General features: G+C 40.0%; 1 protein-coding gene across 2 annotated transcripts in view; it reads right to left on the bottom strand.

Annotated features, from left to right (window-relative positions):
• Positions 1 to 18,656, bottom strand: part of LOC117539523 (metabotropic glutamate receptor 4-like) — a 221,139-nt gene that overhangs the window by 40,156 nt on the left and 162,327 nt on the right. For both annotated transcript variants that reach the window (XM_034205718.1, XM_034205719.1), the window contains exons 4-7: positions 13,671 to 13,806; positions 13,332 to 13,486; positions 12,368 to 12,508; positions 183 to 383 (exon numbers count right to left, since the gene is read on the bottom strand). In XM_034205718.1, coding sequence (XP_034061609.1) covers positions 183 to 383; positions 12,368 to 12,508; positions 13,332 to 13,486; positions 13,671 to 13,806 — 633 coding nt within the window. The remainder of the gene's footprint in view (positions 1 to 182; positions 384 to 12,367; positions 12,509 to 13,331; positions 13,487 to 13,670; positions 13,807 to 18,656) is intronic.

The raw sequence follows: 18,656 nt of genomic DNA, 5'->3' as shown, positions 1-18,656 counted from the left end.
TATTTCACCACAAAGTGCTGTCCCACTCCAGTTTTTACCATTTCAAGCCCTTACAGCCTCTCGAACTGAGGCGTTTACCAGGTGACACTGGGTAATTGGCCTTAGGCTGGATGTTAACATTTGGTCTTCTTTTTGAAAGTTGAAACACATGCATTCCAGTATTAACAAGTTAAGGGACTGACCTGCAAAGTTGAGACGGCGGATGTGCTTGAGCAGATGAGTGCCATTGATCGGATCCATTTTAGCGCAGAGGCCCACCGTCCCCGGGCAGAGCTCCTGGTGCATGTTGTGCAGGGCATGAGCCATCGCATACACTGCATCAATTACAAACTGAACCTTTCCCTCCTGCTCATAAGTGGAGTCCTTTCCTATCCGCTCCTGATCTGTAAAACATAGACAAGTCACATACATTATGACATTGTGTGACCTACAAATTGCAAACAATGTGTTTAAATCAGAGGAAATGCATCATGTGCCGTCCCTCATTTGGCTCACTGGTAACCATGTCAAGTGTGAGGTTGAATCGGACATTTGTAATAATGTAGTTTAAACTTTCCTGAGGGAGACTGAAAAGGATTTTCAACAAGTGTATTTGAAATAATCAGCCGCATCATTCAATCAAGAAAATGTGTTCACTTCAGGGGGGTTTCAATGAATGGGTCGAGCTTAAAGAATTATCTACTTGTGATTTTGTCCCTGATCCTCATGTGAAGTGGGCTGATGATGAAGCAGCATATTAGTGCTTGTCCGGGGCAACTAATATCCATAATGGTAGAAAAAAAAAAAGATTTTTATCAAGAGATCCATCTTGAAACTCAATTATAGAATAACTTGAGGATACTACTTGTGTTTGCCAACAGTCCCTAAAACTATATTTTCGACACTTTTACCCAAGTGAAGACTGCTTTTGGATCATTTCAGGTCACCTTGGACAATTCTGTGCACTTGCAATGAGCTGAACCTTTTAAATGGAAGGTGTGGCGTCAGTCCAAAAGCCATAGAAGAAAATGCATTCCTCCTCTGTGAGTCTTATTCCATCTACACCGAATGGGCTTTGCCTCTTGCAATTAGCTAGAAGGTAAATATCTGGATCGCTGCAGAGAAGCGAATCAATTCCAATATCTGGAGTGCAAGGTTTTTCTCCGCCGGGAAATCTCATCAGTTAAAAACAAAAGCTCTTTCTCGTCTCACGGCAGGAACACATGGATTTCCCTCTGAGTGATTCTGTACACATTAGGTCCTGGACCTACATGTCTATTCAAATAACTGTTACCTAGGTATATATGCCCCATGCCATTTTTCATTATCAACTTTTTCAAATAGTTATATATATAGTATGTCCCATTGTGATCGAATCCTGACCCGCATGACTGAGTGTCCAACTAGGAATTAAGAGAGGCAGAAAATTGAGACATCCATTCAGTGGACAGGGATAATCCGCTCCAAGGCTCAATGTAATGACTTGTGATAGAGGTTTATTAATCCTGGCCCAGGTTGTTCCATAGGTTTTTGTGGTCGTTAATTGCTATGAGGAGTGAAGTCTGAGAGGAAGATACAACATGCCAATCCCAACTCCTTCTTTCTCCTCATGAGCCTCACATCTAAAAGCCTTGTCAATGTCACTCTGCTGTATGTGCAGAGGAGATTAATAATAGCAGGTGTGTTCAATTGAGATTAACAGTAGCCTGATTACCCGGGATGAGCTAATGATGGAGCTGCATATATGTATAAACACGCCAAATGGAAGCATTCATTCAGCTTTGCCAGGTAATAAGCACACAGAGGGAAACATGCTGCTGAAATGTCCTAAATAATTTCAGCAGACTCTGAGAAGGAATTTTAATTATCTTTTTGAAATGTCCTAAATAATTGCTATTCCACATGATCTACATGATCTGTTTCCCTCCATATTTACAACAAATAAAAAATGAAAGTCCCAACAGCTATTTGATGGATTAGCATAACAATCACTAAACAAAATTGTAAGAAATTTGGTTTGGCGGTATAATATATTTAAAAAAGTCTGTAAAATGTGTTTGTATACATGTATTGATAAGATAGAGAACTGTTCCTACACTTTATAAAAATGTAAAGACCGAGTATAAAGTAAAACAAGCAAATTTGTTCAAAAGTGTATGTTTTTCTATCAGTGGAAATTGTGAAACATTGTACAATAAAAAATGGATGTGTCCTTTATTAGGAATCACAGACCCAATGTCAAAAAGAAGGAAGAATTAAAGGAGGCTTTCACAGCAATTTGTTGATTGGATTTTCCTTGCCTTATAAAGCCGATTTATCATTTCTAACATTTAAAGCACTTAACATTTCTGAATTATAGATAAATAAAGCAATAAAAACACATTTACCTTTTATATTAGGATAATTAGTCCAAGCATATTTTAGTATATATTAAAGTGCAATGAAATGCATCTGTCCAGGCTCTCTAATCCACTTTTAAACATTATCAAAGAATAAATAAGAGACAACAACAACAACAAATAAATCACTCTTAGTCAAGTAAAGTGCTCATGCGTTTTTTAAAGTGCACTTATAATCGAACAAGCAATATGTGCATGTGCTGCATTCATACTTCTATTTGCTGGCACCATTTTGATCTGCCTCATGTAGATAAAAACAGTAAAAATCCTGGTGTAAATAAAAATATATGTTAAGTAATGATTCATCTTGTCATGTAACACTTTACAGTGGCCCATCAATAAGTGGAACAAGGTGACACCAGAACAAATGCTCTCGTAAATACATGTTCACCTTGTCCCTGCATGTTTATAATTACCATAATGACCCTTATTCATAATCTTACCTGTGGTGCAGAGTTAAGTGATATAATGAATCATTAGGATGTACTGTATTTGTATTTCATTTCATTTCATTTCAAACCTTTATTTATACAGATAAATCCCATTGAGATCATTGATCTCTTTTTCAAGGGAGACCTGCTCAAGTAGTTCCACATGAAACATAAAAACATAAATAGAACAACAAAAGGACATCTTACAGCATCATTTACATAATTATCCACATAAACAGGTACCAACAGCTTCCGATTGAGTAGCATCCAACCGAGCTTTAAAAACATTTAGTGGCACCAGATTGCTCAGTTTCCATTTCAATTGCAGACTATTCCAAGACAGTGGAGCTGCACATCTAAAAGCTATCTTCCCTAAGACAGACCTAGCAGTTGGCACATTTAATAAAACTACAGCATGCGATCTCAGGCAGTCACTTACAATTCGCCGTGAGATCAGGGAGCAGATATAGGATGGAAGTTTCCCTAACATGGCTTTGTATATAAAAATGTACCAGTGACTGAGCCTCCGTACAGTTAGTGAAGGCAAACCTGCCCTTGCATACAGGGTACAGTGATGGGTTAATGCTTTACAGTTTGTCACAAATCTCAGTGCGCTGTGATACACAGCATCTAACTTGACCAGGCAATTGGCAGGTGCATTCATATACATCAAATCACCATAGTCCAGCACAGGTAAAAAGGTCACAGTGACTAGCCTTTTCCTGGCCTCAAGCGAGAAACAGGACTTGTTCCTGTAGAAGAAACCTAGCCTAACCCTCAGCTTTTTTAAGCAGGTTATTGACATGAAGTTTAAAAGTGAGACAATCATCAAGCCAGATACCAAGGTATTTGTAACAGGTAACCACTTCAATTTTTATTCCTTGCGTAGTTACAATATCTAAAACAGGCTCTGGTGTCTTTTTAGCTTTAGAAAAGAGCATTACCTTGGTTTTATCAACATTTAAAAGAAGCTTTAGTTCAGAGAGCTGAGTCTGAATAATGTTACGTAAAAACAGCCTGTAATTTAACAACAGCCTCCTTAATCGAGGGACCTGCACAGTACATCACGGTATCATCCGCATTGGGACCTTTCAGAGAGGTAGTTCACAAACCACCCTACTGCATGGCTGGACATGTCTATACTGGCTAGCCTCTGCTTTAAAATGCGATGATCGACGGTGTCAAACGCTTTTGAAAGGTCAATAAATAGAGCTGCACAACTCTGCTTATTATCTAAAATACTCGCCACATCATTCACCACTTTCATTGTGGCAGTGATGGTGCTATGTTGCTTTCTGAAGCCTGACTGATGTTTAGACAGGATGTCATTTGTGTATGTATGTAGTGGTTTCTGTGAAAATACAGCCACATTTTCTGTCTGAGAACCGCAAAATAATATTACATTTGCCATGTAAAAAGCATGAGGTTTTCTATTCACTCTACGTGTATGACCCGAGTTCACATATAGATTCTATTCATGTACTGTAGATAATGGTGACGCATAACCAAAGCTTTTGTGACAGAACACTCATTTTTCATGCAACAACTGTCGTCTTAAGGTTCAAGCAATTTTCTATAGCCACTTCAATCTGAAAGAGATCTAGCCCACAAAGCAAAGGTCTCCCTCTGTTAGCCATGTCTCGTTCACTTCATCTTCAGCTCCAGAGGCGTTTCAATGCCCCGATTATCTCATGAGCTTTGAAATGCATGAATTATTGTTAGAGGTTACGGCTCAGTAATTAAGGGCCACAGGGCCTTGATTGGACAGAGATTGTCAACGTTTGGCCCACATGCCTGTGCCATGGGGAATCCTGCGAGCCGGCGTGGGTGTGAGAGGGATGTGAGCGTGATATTTCTCTAGCGGGCTTGGCAGGCCACCCACACTAACTTTGCATTGTCTCTTCTGCATAAGACCATTTCCCTCTTCCCTCCGTCTCTCCCCCTCGCTCTCTCCTCATTGGCATTTTGGCTCTATCGCACACATTTTCCAGGCCAGAGAAATCCATTCTGATTAAGCAAAGCAGCAGCAAAGTGTGGGTCTCTTCTTCTCCGAGATGTCACACAAGACATTTTGTGACAGTGTGTGTGGGCTGAGACCTTTGACAATTTGTTCATCTTGGCCACTCAGTACTTCCTGCCAAAACGGTTGGGCTGCCTCTTAAATTAATCTGACACTTGTGCTGTGTGTGTGGGGCTTCTATCTTTTATCGGTTCATTTTAACATTTGACTTTATATGTGAATTGATGTGTTAGGGCAAATATGTTCCTGATTGATTAGTCTGTCAAATATGTTTTCAACTAAATGGGTATTATTTAGATTATATGCAATATATGTTGAGCAGTGAAAAATGTCTGTTAGGTTCCCTGGAGCCAAAGATGATGTCGTTTAAAAAAATGATCCAACTAAAACTCAAATCTATTACATTTGTCAGGATTTAAAACAGTTTTTCTTTATAAGATGATGTTTTAATTATAAATCACAACATTAATGATTTAGTTTGTTTACTGAAATGTAAGTCGACAACTATTGATGTTTATTAGCTGAGACGAAACTAGCCAGTTAATTTAGTAAGCCGTAATCAACATTCTTTGAGCTGGCCAGACCTCAAAATAGAAACTTGTTCTGGTTTTGGTACATTGCTCAGATTAAAATTGAATCTCTCAAAACTACTTGTTAAATCTAGCCACCACAACACAATGGATGCTTGGAAGTGTTTTGGATGAGAAAGCAATGCACATGCCTGGTTTATCTGCATTGCTGCGTTTCCTGCTGCTCCCCCATCATTAATATGCAGGAGAAACAAGTAGCCTGTGAGACAGGTCTCTGCTCTACCTTACCCCGCTATCTCCATTAATCTATATCAGTATTACATCTCCCTTATTCACATAGAAAAGACAAGTCTCCTCTTTTTTCCCAGTCACTCCTGTTTTCCTTATCCTTTGATCACGTTGAGTAGTCGAACCCTCTCAGGACACTGATAATTCTGCAGCATGCCCCATGTAGTTCTCTTACAGCTGCTCAGAGACTCTGCGAAGCTCTCCACCGGTGGAGAGGCACCACACGAGTGTCACACCTTAACCCCAAATAAACGCTGCGAGACTCTCAATCCACATGAAGTAGAGCTGATAGTGAAGTTTTAACACTTAAAAGTCAGTAATGAAAATGGCAGAGAAGAGCTAGCGACTGCATTATAAGGTGTCTACAGCAATCACTCCGACAAGAGTGAAGGTGCTTATTATGGTAAGACTCATGAAATGAACTCCTGCACCGAGGGTGTATAAAGAGTAAATCATGTGAAATACAGACAGATAATTAGTCAAGTATACTATCATGTAAGGATCATTTGCTTTTACATTAACTTTCACTGGTTTTTGATGTCTTACAGCATTCGTGATCACTTCAGTCAATTATTTGGTTGACTGCACAAGATGTATGTGAAGTGGCTCTCATTAACGTTTTCTAACATCGTGGCATAGCTTTAATTTGTTCAGTTTTCATTCTTGTGCATTTAGTTGTAAGTGCTCGTAATGTTTGAAGGCTTCTTGTCTTGTTTAAAAAACATGCAGATATAATACAAATCAAGTGAACAGCTTCACAGTTTCATGCTACTTGTATATTTTTAAAAGATGATCTTTTATCCTTATCTTAATGGTTTTTATGATGACTAAAAATAACAACCAAACATTTGTGAATCCAAAGTAGGGCTGTGCAATTAATCGTATTTTAATCGCAATTACGATTTTGGCCTGCCACAATTACAAAAACAACATAATCGAAAAACACGATTATTTTGCTTTGCTTGGTTGTGACAGTGCACTGCAACATATTTGATCTAATTTATTTTAGTCAAATGTATTTTTATTTATCATATTTACATATGTTTAGTAGCTTGTGGAAGTGCGCTCCAAAATATTTGTTGATCTTGTTTATTGGTATTTATTATTTTTGATATTATTTATTTAAATGTAAATATAAATGTATCATTTATTTTTGTAGTGGTTTTTCAGTTGAATTATACGTTCAGGGTAATCAACAGTTAAAAAGATACTGTTCAAATTATTATTTGAATTTGTTTTAAAGTTCAATAAATGGATGTTTTCAAAGTCAATGAATAATCGTATTTAATAATCGTGATATCAATTATTGACCAAAATAATCGTGATTATGATTTTTGCCATAATCGCACAGCCCTAATCCAAAGTATTTTTTGTGAACAATTTGAAAAAACAACGATAAAAGATGTTTGAAGATAAGACCAACACACATCGAATTGATCCCACTAACAGTTACTGCCTGTGTGTTTCACTAGGTTACATGTCCATCCACTATAAGCACTAAAGCATTGTTAACTGTAAAGAAAACTGAAACGATTGCCTGTCCTTTATAACCTATGCTGCAAATTGTGATATTATGTATCTTCACTGTTCCTATGAATGAATATGGATGCTTGGAAATATTCCAGTAACCTTACGTATTATGACTCCAGGGACAGATACATAAAACTCTCTTGAGACTAAAAGCTTATGTATGCACAACAGCAGAAAAAACACTGTATTGGTGCCAAATTGAAACCTCTGCTGCGCACACACTCTGCTCCATATGTTACACCTGAGTGATGTGAACAAGTTTGGAGTGTTATTCATGGCGCTGATCAGATGGCATGCTCCTGAACCGTCACTGGAGCTCGCCAAGGAGCTCATCTGTGTTTTCGCCAGCTCTCCTGCTGGCAGGTAACCAGAGGTCACTCCTTCCAATCTCCAGACTAATTCATCTATCAGCGTTATCTTCTCCACCTGAGTGTTTTACTACATATAACCCTCTGTGTTCTCTTGTGTGCCGGCTGCGGAGACGATGGCAGCCGTTGGTTTCACAGCCCACCTCTCGAGTAAAAGTGTTAGTTTCTCTCTAGTGCATTTATTTTTGTGAATTTGTATTGTTTTAGTTGTTTACTATTAGACAAGCCCTTCCTTTGTTAAATCCACAGTACATTAATTAATAAGCATCAATGATCTCCTGAGTTTTGAATCACTACACTGTAATCCTTTCTTTTCATTGGACGTCATCATACAGTAGACACCATTACAGCAAATGTGAACCTGATGATCACGTAAATAACCCTTTGAAACCGGATACAAAATCTCTATAGCAACGTTCAGGTTACAGAGGTTTATGTTATTTTCCCAATTTCCAGTCTTTCTGCCTAGTATGTTCACATTTATGTTTAAGGTGTTCCTTATTTAACGTCTATGTGAACAGATCTTTGCCGACACATGCAACGAACAATATCACACAATACTTGTCATATGTTGAGGATGAGGATATAAAGATGAATGTGGAGTGAGAGGTGTAGGTGAAGGATGTCCATAATCCAGGGCTCAGCCTCTTAAAACAGGGCTGTTGTGGCCCGACTCAAAAGGTCATCAGTGTCAGAAAGTGTCTGGCACTTTGGTTGGTGAATGTAGTTTCAACCAATCACAATGACCCTTTATGGTGAGTGATCTCCCGTCACACATGAATTCTGTTATGACTTTCTCACAGCAGTCACATGGGCATTGGCCAGTGATCGAAGAGGAATTAAATTACGAATACGGAAGTGACGCAGATCGGATTAGAAAGAAATGAGTCCGCACTCCGCACTACGCCAATGTGTCGGTGAAAGAGTTGTTTTGGGGCCATATTTGGTTGTATAGTGAATGCAGCCTTTATTATATCTGGAACCAATGTCCAAGCAGCTTTTACATTGTTATGCACAGCAGGATAAGGCAATAGTCATAATCTATTACTTGGTATAGTCAATTTTATTATATGAAGCAATGTCAATATACAGTAGAAAGTGATAAAACGTTTTCCTGGAGCTTAATTGAGAAACCTTTTAGTCAGATAAGAATGTCAGATTTTATAGAAACTCAGCGAATTAACTACCTGACAAATCAAAGTTTTTCGTCACATTGATATTATAAAGAGAACAGGCTTTCATTATAAGGGATATTAAATGCATGGTATAAATTAGGGCTGAACGATTAATCGATTTTAAATCGAAATCGCGATTTGAAATGATGCGATTATCAAATCGCAAAGCCTGCGAATTTTTTATTTTTTACAATTACTTTTTTTTTTTTAACAATTTTTTATTTTATTTTATTGTGTGTCAGTCATCCACACCAATCAGAAGTGCTGTGCTCCACATGTACCAGCCATTGTTAATCAATCAGAAGTAGCCCATGATAGAAGGTGATAGACAGATTGATCCAATCACCTGCCAAGTGCTTTTGAAAGTGCCTGCCCTTTTCCAAATGGCTTCCAATGGAGCTTTAGATGCTTTGGTGAAACCAACCATCTGAGTCAGGTTAATGCTCCATCACATGTTTCTATTACAGGGTGAATCTTAAACTGAAGCTTGACTTTAAAGCAACCCAACGGAAGTTTCATGTAAGTTTAGTTCTTTCACTCGTAGCTCGGGCTGCAGGGGTGCTAGAGACGGGAGCACGTTGATGCGACCTTCCTAGCCGGAGATATGGCCGCATTTTACAATAAACTTCCGTTGGGAAGCTTAAAAACAAATATCGCAATTCGAATCGCAATCGCAATATTTGTCAGAAAAATCGCAATTCGATTTTTTTCCAAAATCGTGCAGCCCTAGTATAAATGATACGGAAACTTAATCACATTACCTTCAGCCTCTATATCTTATCACACAATCATAATGAACAGCCATTAGTGGTGCATACAGCACTGTGCGACAATGACAACTCAGCTGCTGCTCCACCTTGCTAACAGCTACACCTGGAGTGTAACACATTATAACAAACGCTGCAATTTCCTGCATGACGGCCTCCATGGTTTGTTGGAACTGTTTTTCAGAGGTGTTGATTTAACTGTGCTGTCATTTTGAAAGATGTAAAGTAGACAGAATTGTATGGTGTGACTTTGAAAGTTATTTTTTTCATATATGAAACCCATTTCCATGAATGATATAAAAGACTATTCATAATTCATATTGATGATTTGAAATAGCTGGTATTTCTTTCCATTTCCGCATTACAAGGTTGCACTTGTTTAGAGGAGTGCCTGCCCTGCACACATTCATAAATGCTGTGCTTTAATGTGCTGAAAAAATAAAAGACTTGTTTTGCCCAGATTCCCTCCTTTGATGTGTTCTTTTGCACTGAAGTCTGAGAAATCCTCTTGAAATGCATGTGTGGACTTACTGTTCGCATACTGTCAGGACACGTTCTTGTTTATTATAACTAGTATCTGCGTGAAAAGCAGCGTATGCAGATTGTGCACACACACACACATCCGGCTGCAGGGCAGAGTGGTGGCTCAGTGGTCTGCACTGTCACTTCACAGCAACAAGGTTCTTCCTCGGATTCCCTGGAGAGCGGGTTTCCGCCTAAGGAAGCATACACTCGGACAAGGAACTCGAAAGTATGACAATAATAGTGGACGATTATCTGACTTTGTCTTGTGTAATGATGTAAATATCTATTTTGTGTGTAGCACAGGCCATAATGAAGTTATGTGACACTGTAATACTGTTCTATTACATTACTCCCTACTCGCTGTAAATGAAACCATCTTAAAATGAATACTAAAAAAGCAATAGCTTTCATTTCAAATTTGTGTGTGCATAATGTAGGAGCATACACTCCAAGGCAAAATCCTGTCATATTTGAAAAATAAATATAATCTGAAATTGAATATTTGTATGCAAATGCAAATAGTAGTATGAGCTCAGTCCTCAGGTGGCCTCCGCACTTTGGGAGAGTCAACATTATAGACTGCAGATAAAAGGCCTTCGAAGAAGTCAATTATACCAACGATTAGTGTCGGAAGAGTCCAATTGCAGAGCTTAACGTTCTGCTGTCCAGGGTAAAGGCTGTGTGAGGTTAAAAGCCTTTAGACCCTGAATGAGCTATTGAGGTCATCGCTGCTGTATTTTTATATTATCAAGAAGACTGGAGTGTCGTATGTCATTCTTAGATTACAGTTACAATACATTTATCTGACGCTTTTATCCAAAACAACTTACAATAAGTGCATGATGCAACCATGAAGAAACAAACTCAAAAGCAAGAGCAGGAATATTTCCTATCTATAAAGCCACCCAGATTAAGTGCTAATGCATTAGCTTCACCTAAAGCTGGACCTTACTAAGGGCTACATACAGAAGAGAGATGTTCAGTCTGTGATGTAGGATGTGTAGACTTTCCGCTGACCTGATATTCTACTATTTTGGGGTCAGGACTGAAAACAGTTGTGTTTTTGTTAACTCGCAAAAGGCAGCATCTAGCTGATTGGCCAATACATTTCTTAGAAAATGTGTATATTTAGAACGGGAAAAATCTCTCTCTCTCTCTCTCTCTCTCTCTCTCTCTCTCTCTCTCTCTCTCTCTCTCTCTCTCTCTCTCTCTCTCTCTCTCTCTCTCTCTCTCTCTCTCTCTCTCTCGGTGCGCAAATGCGCCTTTTTTCAAATGATCCGGTGCTCCTTTTATGGCGGGGGGTGCGCATGCGCACCTGCGCACCAGTTATGTGCAGCCCTGGTTATGTAATGATTTTACAGCTATATTAAAACATATTATTTTAGCTATAGTTGTTGTGTTAGTCATATACAAAAATGTAGTTTTTGAAATTGCTGTATATGAAGCTAATGTGAAAACAAGAAGGTCAATCCTCACAAGCATTATAAAATGACATTTTAACATCAGCTCGCCTGCTAGCTTCAAGCTTCAAAATTAGATTGTTTGACTGTTTGCTTAAACATGCTCTAACTGTAAATACTGTATGCATTTTGTGGCCAGGCACAAATGCTGGCTCTGCTAAATATTACTATCAGGAATATCTTAATTGCCGCCCTAATTATCTGAGAATTATTATACATACATGTATAAAGTTATGCCACTCAAGTAAGAAGCATGTGTCTTACATAACGTCTCACATTAAATGACCTTCATTTTCATGTTTATTCTTTTGGTTTATTAGGGTCAAGCTTATTTTTATATGAACTATTATTAGTGCAACAGAGGGTAATTGAGACTGAGTAATGCTGGATATTCCTGAGAAGTAATTCAAAACTAAGACATAACTAATAAGATTAAGCATCTGTGAGGAATTCCCCAGAGACTGATATTTTGTCTCTCATCTTTTAAATACATATGTTGTACTACCTAATTGGTGTTTAAATCTTAATAAAATGTGCAACCTCCAGACAGATTGTGCTTTCCGCAGCTGTTTATCGTATGGCTCCGAGCCTGAAGCTTTAACCATGCAGTCCAGCTGAGCCATCCACTTGTTATAGCCATGTGGGCAAACACACTGGACTCAGCAGAAATATAGTGTGGGCCTGAAATGAGCTGTGAGATTAACTGTGAGTTTGAATATTAAATGTATGGCTGCTCCACTTTTTTTATAGGTGGGCAATGCTGTCAAAAAACACTGTGAGCCAAATGTGTCACTCGCCTCAAAACATCAGAGGGAGGTTTTTCAAGGTGGTTAAAAACTTTAAGCAAAAAAAAAGAAAGTTAAAAAGCTTTTTCCACATCAGGAGAGTGTCTTACTTGTGCACTTTTTCAGGCCGGACCCTTTCTTCAAGGCGTGACGGCTGAGCTTGCAGCTGAAGTTGTTCTCCCAGAACTCGGCAAACCAGATATTCCTTCTGTTGTTCTCCAGCGTTCGGCTGATGAAGTAACGATCAAACCCTAGACAGATCAATAGGTACATTGTCATTGACACAGTGAGCGTCAGTGTAAACAACAGCGTCTGTGCAGTCTGTGAAACCCTCATGTGTACCGTCTAATTCATTGATCATTGCATATGTTTAATCTGTTTGACAGAATATCATTTGACCTTTGATGATCAAATAATTAAAGATAAAGCTTTACAAAGCACCTTTTATTCTGCAAATAGCTACAGCCCTGCATCACATGAAAGGAATACAATGAAAAAACTGAAAAGTTGACTTTAATTACATGTAGTACGTCATCAAGTTTCACATAACTGTATATTAGGTTAGTTAAAAGCAATAATTTTAAGTTGAACCTACTACTTATATACAGCTATGTTAAATCTGTTGGCATAATACATTTAATTAAATTCAACGTTTCAGTTTTTACAGTGTACTCACTGAGGAATGCATATAATAATAATTATAAAATAATAATAATAATAATAATAAAGCTTTATCTATAAAGCACTTTTCATACAGCACGTGCTTTACAAAATGGCTAGCATCACAAGTACAAAATACACAACATGAAATTCCCCTCAGATCAGATGTTAAGAGCTTTACAGATACATACAGCAACATAACAAATGTGAACAGGTTAAGAGACACAAGGAGGTAAAAGGTATGATAATAAAAAAAAAACAATAAAATAAATAATGATTTATTTCGGAAAGATAAGACACAAGACAAGTGAATCAATGCAACAATGTTACACACTATAACATAAAGTGAACATATAGGTACATGGTTTTACTATACAGGGAGATGTTATATATGTACCATGCTCTTCTCTGTACCTTTGATGGACTGCCGCTTGGGCAGGATGGTGACCGCTCCCTCCGCCATCTCCTCCTGGTCCACCACCGGAGAGATCTTAGAGCCCCAGCTGTCTGAACCCACCCAGATAAAGTGACCTGTCTGGTTGGCCTTTTTAGCCGCTTGGAGTAGCCGCCTGCAAAGGTGAAGTGACAGATGTTTTCATGGATAAGGTCAGCATCCCGACCAGCTCTGCTTTGATTTTGTTTTGCAATTCATTACACAGTGGTTAAGCAGAGCTGGAAGGAATTGGATGTTTTCCGACATGTTTCCCTGCCTGCTGCAGTCTAATCTTCAAAGCAGTTATTACCAGGCCTTACCTGATATCGTCTTCGCTTGCGAAAAGTATGACGACTCTCGCGTTCGGGTTTTCCCGGAGACGCCGGATGATCTTGTCAAACCCCCCCAGCTTGGGCTCCCGGGGAATCTTCACAGACTGGGAGATGCACACACCCCCTGAACACACACAAGTTCATAGATGTCAATGTGATAATTAGGAGAAACTGAAGAACAATGCCTGTACACTACAGTATCAAAGGAATCACAGAAACCAACACAACAAATGAATTCAACTTGAAGTATTTTAACTTAATTGAAATCTTATTAGGTACAAATAAAAAATCTTGGGTGAGGTAATGAATCTGAGGGTTTTGTGTTGTCAGTTTACCAAGGAATGCGTAGCTAACTGAAACTCAGATGGTGAAATGGAATATTCCCCAGCAGAGGGATAATTGGCTTGTAAAAGAGAGAACTCGCTGTCTTTGAGAGTTTCTTTGACAGTATGCAGTTTTGTGGGAAAGGTGTGGCAGTGTTTATGATGTTGCTCCATTATTTATAGAGTGCATTCAAAGAGTACATTCCTGTACATGAGGGTGTCGCTGAGACTTTCATTCTGAAAGGCACATTTACATTAAGGTGTTACATTTCATACTTTCCCATTGTTCCTTAATCAATGTTATACTTTTTTTATAAAGGGTTTATATTGTTTTCAATGTAGAGTGTGTGGACTTTCCTATAACATTTCCCTTTCCTGTAGTGTAGTGTGTTATATAGGTTTTTGTGGATATAAATGGTCTGCAAGGGCTAAAATCTCAAGGTTCACGCCACAGGGAGTTTCTCTCCCACACAATCCCCCCACCTGAAACGCCTCCATTGGACTCCTTTGTAATGTGTAACACTCAAGCTTGTATTAGCTAGCGCTCCGACACATAACACGTGATAAGCTAAGGGGCTGGACATCTCTTAGCAGTTGGCCAACCAAAACAGAGCCGGCCAGCGAACCAATCAGAGCAGACTGGGCTCTGCTTTCAGACAGAGGGTGAAAAGAGGTGCTGCAGCACAGGCAGTATGAGAAAAATAAGCCTTTTTGAACATTAAAGCATGGAAACATGTCTCAGTCGAGGCATTAAATACCTGAAAATATGCATAACATGTCTTTTTTTATTTCCCTGTTAATAGGAAACTATTTTCTTTGCCAATTTGCTTTTGGTGAAAAGAGTGTGAAGTAAATGTAGTGTTTATTTTCTCTTATGTTTGTTTTCTTCTTTGTATAAACCTGTTATCGTGAGCGGAAGTTTGTGTAGGCGTGTGTGGCGAGGCCGAAATGTAACTTGGAATGCCTGCTTAGACCAACTGAAAACATGACCATTACTTTGAATCCTTGTAAGACCACACAAACATTCACACAAAAAAAGAAACAAAAGGATGTTGTGAGGGTTTTGTTCAGTTTAGATTCAGCCAAGATGTCTGTACATAATGTACACTGTAGATCCTATACATCAGTGGTCCCCAAACTAAGGCCCGCGGGCCGAATACGGCCCGCTTCCACATTTGGCCCGGCCCCCTGAACAATACCAGAGACGCATTATGATTTTTTTTCAGTCTGGCCACGCGAATCCTAGACTAGCCCCTGTCAAATAGAACGGAATAATGGCGAAAAGGTTAGGTAAGAGAAAAATGTATTCAGAATGCAGGGTATTTAACCTGCAGTGGTCAAAGGATTATCTTTTTGTTCAATGCAAAGAAAAGGCTGTTTGTCTCATCTGCGCCGTCACTATGAATCCCGTCACAAAGACAAGTATGATAACTTGCAAACTCTCAAAGCTAAAAAGTGGACTGTTAGATCAGCAGAATACATTTGTACGCCAAGCTCAGCTGAACCAGTCATCCGTTCGGGCCAGCTTTCGGGTTGCTCAACTGATAGCAAGCAGCGGTAAACCTTTCACTGATGGAGAGTTTGTCAAGAAATGTTTGAATGCTGTCGCGGAAGAGGTGTGTCCCGAGAAGAAAGATGTATTTAATACCGTGAGTCTGTCGGCGAGTACAATCACCAGACGCATTGAAGAAATCGGGGGTAATGTATATGCCCAGCTGCAGCAGAAGACGAAATAATTTGACTTTTTTTCATTAGCACTGGATGAGAGCACAGACGTGCAAGACACATACATTTTTATTCGTGGAGTTAGCGCAAACTTTGAGATGTGCGAGGAGCTGGCAGCCCTCCAAAGTCTCAAAGGGACTACAACGGGGGAGGATATTTTCGGCAAAGTATGCCAAACCATGGAAGAGTTGGACCTAGACTGGTCAAGGCTTGCCAGCATCACGACTGACGGGGCTCCTAGTATGGTGGGCGCGTCTCGGGGTCTAATAGGACGCATGAACCGGGAGATGGAAGAATGGGGTCTCACCGTCCCGCTACAACTCCACTGCCTAATTCACCAGCAAGCGGTGTGCTGCAAAGTGTTGAAGTGGGATTCTGTCATGAAGGTTGTGGTGTCATGCATAAACTTCATCAGAGCAAAGGGACTTAAACACAGGCAGTTCCAACAATTCCTGTCTGAACTGGAGTCTGCGCACGGCGATGTACACAGAGGTCCGATGGTTGAGCCGGGGCAGAGTTTTGAGGCATTTTTACGAGCTGCTACCCGAAATTAACGCATTTCTTCATTCAAAAGACAAAACGGTCCCAGAGCTGATCGACCCAGAATGGAAATGGCACCTCGCATTTTTAACAGACGTGACAGAAATGCTGAACAGCCTTAACTTGCAGCTACAAGACCAGGGGAAACTCATTTGCGACATGTATTCTCACATAAAAGCATTTGAGGGGAAACTTGCGCTGCTTTTGGAACAAGTGAAAAAGCACAACTTCATCCATCTCCCTGCTACCCAAAACCTCTCTGCAGAGAACCCAGCGGTCCCGTTCCCAGCTGAAAAGTGTGTGGAAGCACTGGAAATGCTGAAGGCGGAGTTCGGTGTGCGATTCCAGATACTACATGTTAATGCAAAATAAATCCGTCTTTTCCAGAACCCCTTTCTTGCCGACATCAATGAAGCCCAGCCTTCTTATCAGTTTGAGTTGGCCGAGTTACAGAACTGTGATGTTCTGAAAGACGCATTCAAGCCCAACAGTCTCATTGACTTCTATGCCGCCCTCCCAAACGACACGTACTAGGGGTGTAGTCAGGTTCACTATATACTTTCGTGGGATTTTTGTGGGGATTTGCAATACTATACATTTTTGGAAAGGATATTGTATAAGGATTCAGAAAATCCATGTTTCCATTTGCCCAGGTGTTTATATGGCGGCCATTTTGGAATTTCCAAAATGGCCGCCGTAAAATGTAGGTTTTGTAATATCTTGACTTCTAAATAAGCTAGAACATTGATTTTAACTGCTAAACCCACATTTTCAGGATCAAGGAATCCAATGGTGCCAACAATAATGAGGTAGAACTCACTAAATTGCATGTTAACATAACTTTTATTGAGGACTTAACAGATAATTGACAATAACTGATTAAACTGAGTTTAAAATTGTGAACTTCAGTATCATCATGACATGCACATTTTGTGACCACAGAAAATAAGCAACCTTCTTAATTAGACATCTAAATGTATACACATCTATGCATCATCATCACTATCATCATCAACACTTTCATCCATCACGGCATGGGAATCATCGTCGTTCTGGCACTGGCTACTGCAATGACACATATCAGTACAGGCTAAGTCATTAGCTCTGCATGAACATCTTCCAGAAGAACAATTAGATTTACATCTGTATTGGACCATCTCAATGATGGCCTTTGGGGCTGGGAGGACCTCTGTGGTTGTTGGTTTCATGCCATCCGAGTCTCTGAAGTACCCATTGTGCAGGGGGTCCAGCTGCGGATCCTGAAGAGCAATGGCTGCCTGTGCCCATACCCTGGTTTGGACATGGACCCTCAAAATATGCTGCTTCAGCGCTCCAAGTGTTGGAGGGAGCTTGTCACTCTCTGCCCTGTGTTTGCAGAAGAGATGCCATCGTAGTTCAGGGATTGTCTTTATGTTGATACCCTTGGGTGAGTAGGCTGCACATACAAAGGAAGCCAGAGTGGACAGCATTCCTTCCGCCACTTCTGCTTCATCCAAAAGCATCTGCAGAGCATTGATAATATCTTCGTCTGCTTTTAAATAGATCTGCAGCCAGGTTGCCTTGCCTATGCGGGAGAATCTGCCTGTGTTGTCGGCCCCAGTGAATGCATGGAAAGCTGGCAATGCCTTTGCTCTTTCTTTACCTAGAGCTTGCCACAGTGGTTCAATCTGCACAACACCAGAGGCCATCGAAATCGATGTGTTCTTCAGCAAGAGATCATAGTTTGCTGTGACTAGCACTAGAATGTCTGTATCTGGTGAGAAGAACATCAACTGTGCATCAGCTGGGTTTCGGTGTGATGCCAGCACAGCCTGGTGGATCAGCAGCGTGTCTGCTTCTTCGTGGTTATTTTCTTCAAAGAGCATGTCTTTGTTGCTCCTAGTGTTCCCAGAAGCTGACGTGATGATCAGCTTGGAGGATCCCCTGTTGTATTCTAGAATTTTGGCTGCAAGATAATCAGTTAGATCGGCCTTCGTCTGGTCATGAGAGAGGAACCTGCTCAGTGGGATGTGTTTGATGTTGGTGTCATCTCTGACTTGGTACTGGATAGCTTTTCCTTGTCTTCGTTTATCTCTGGTTGCACTCTTCAGAGAATCTGTCCTGTATGTGTCGAACACAAGGATGATTTCATCATAGTCTCTTGTTAGTGACATCAGTCTGTCATTGAAGCAGCCACTCAGATCCTTGACTGTCACTACAGTGGCTGGTTTTTTGCTCAGCCTCTGCACAAGCACCATGCCGTCCACCAGTGCTATCTTTCGACTTGGCTGATCAGTAGATGTGGTGTCTATGAATCCTGTATCCATTGCATCTTGGTGGGTAGTACTTCCAGTTTGAGGCAGCTGATGGTCTTCATGGGGCACATCTTCTCTTGTCAGCTTCTCAA

This window comes from Gymnodraco acuticeps, unplaced genomic scaffold (assembly GCF_902827175.1).
Source record: "Gymnodraco acuticeps unplaced genomic scaffold, fGymAcu1.1, whole genome shotgun sequence".
NCBI lineage: Eukaryota > Metazoa > Chordata > Actinopteri > Perciformes > Bathydraconidae > Gymnodraco > Gymnodraco acuticeps.
The sequence above is the reverse complement of the archived record's forward strand: the minus strand, read 5'-3'. Positions and strand labels throughout refer to the sequence as shown.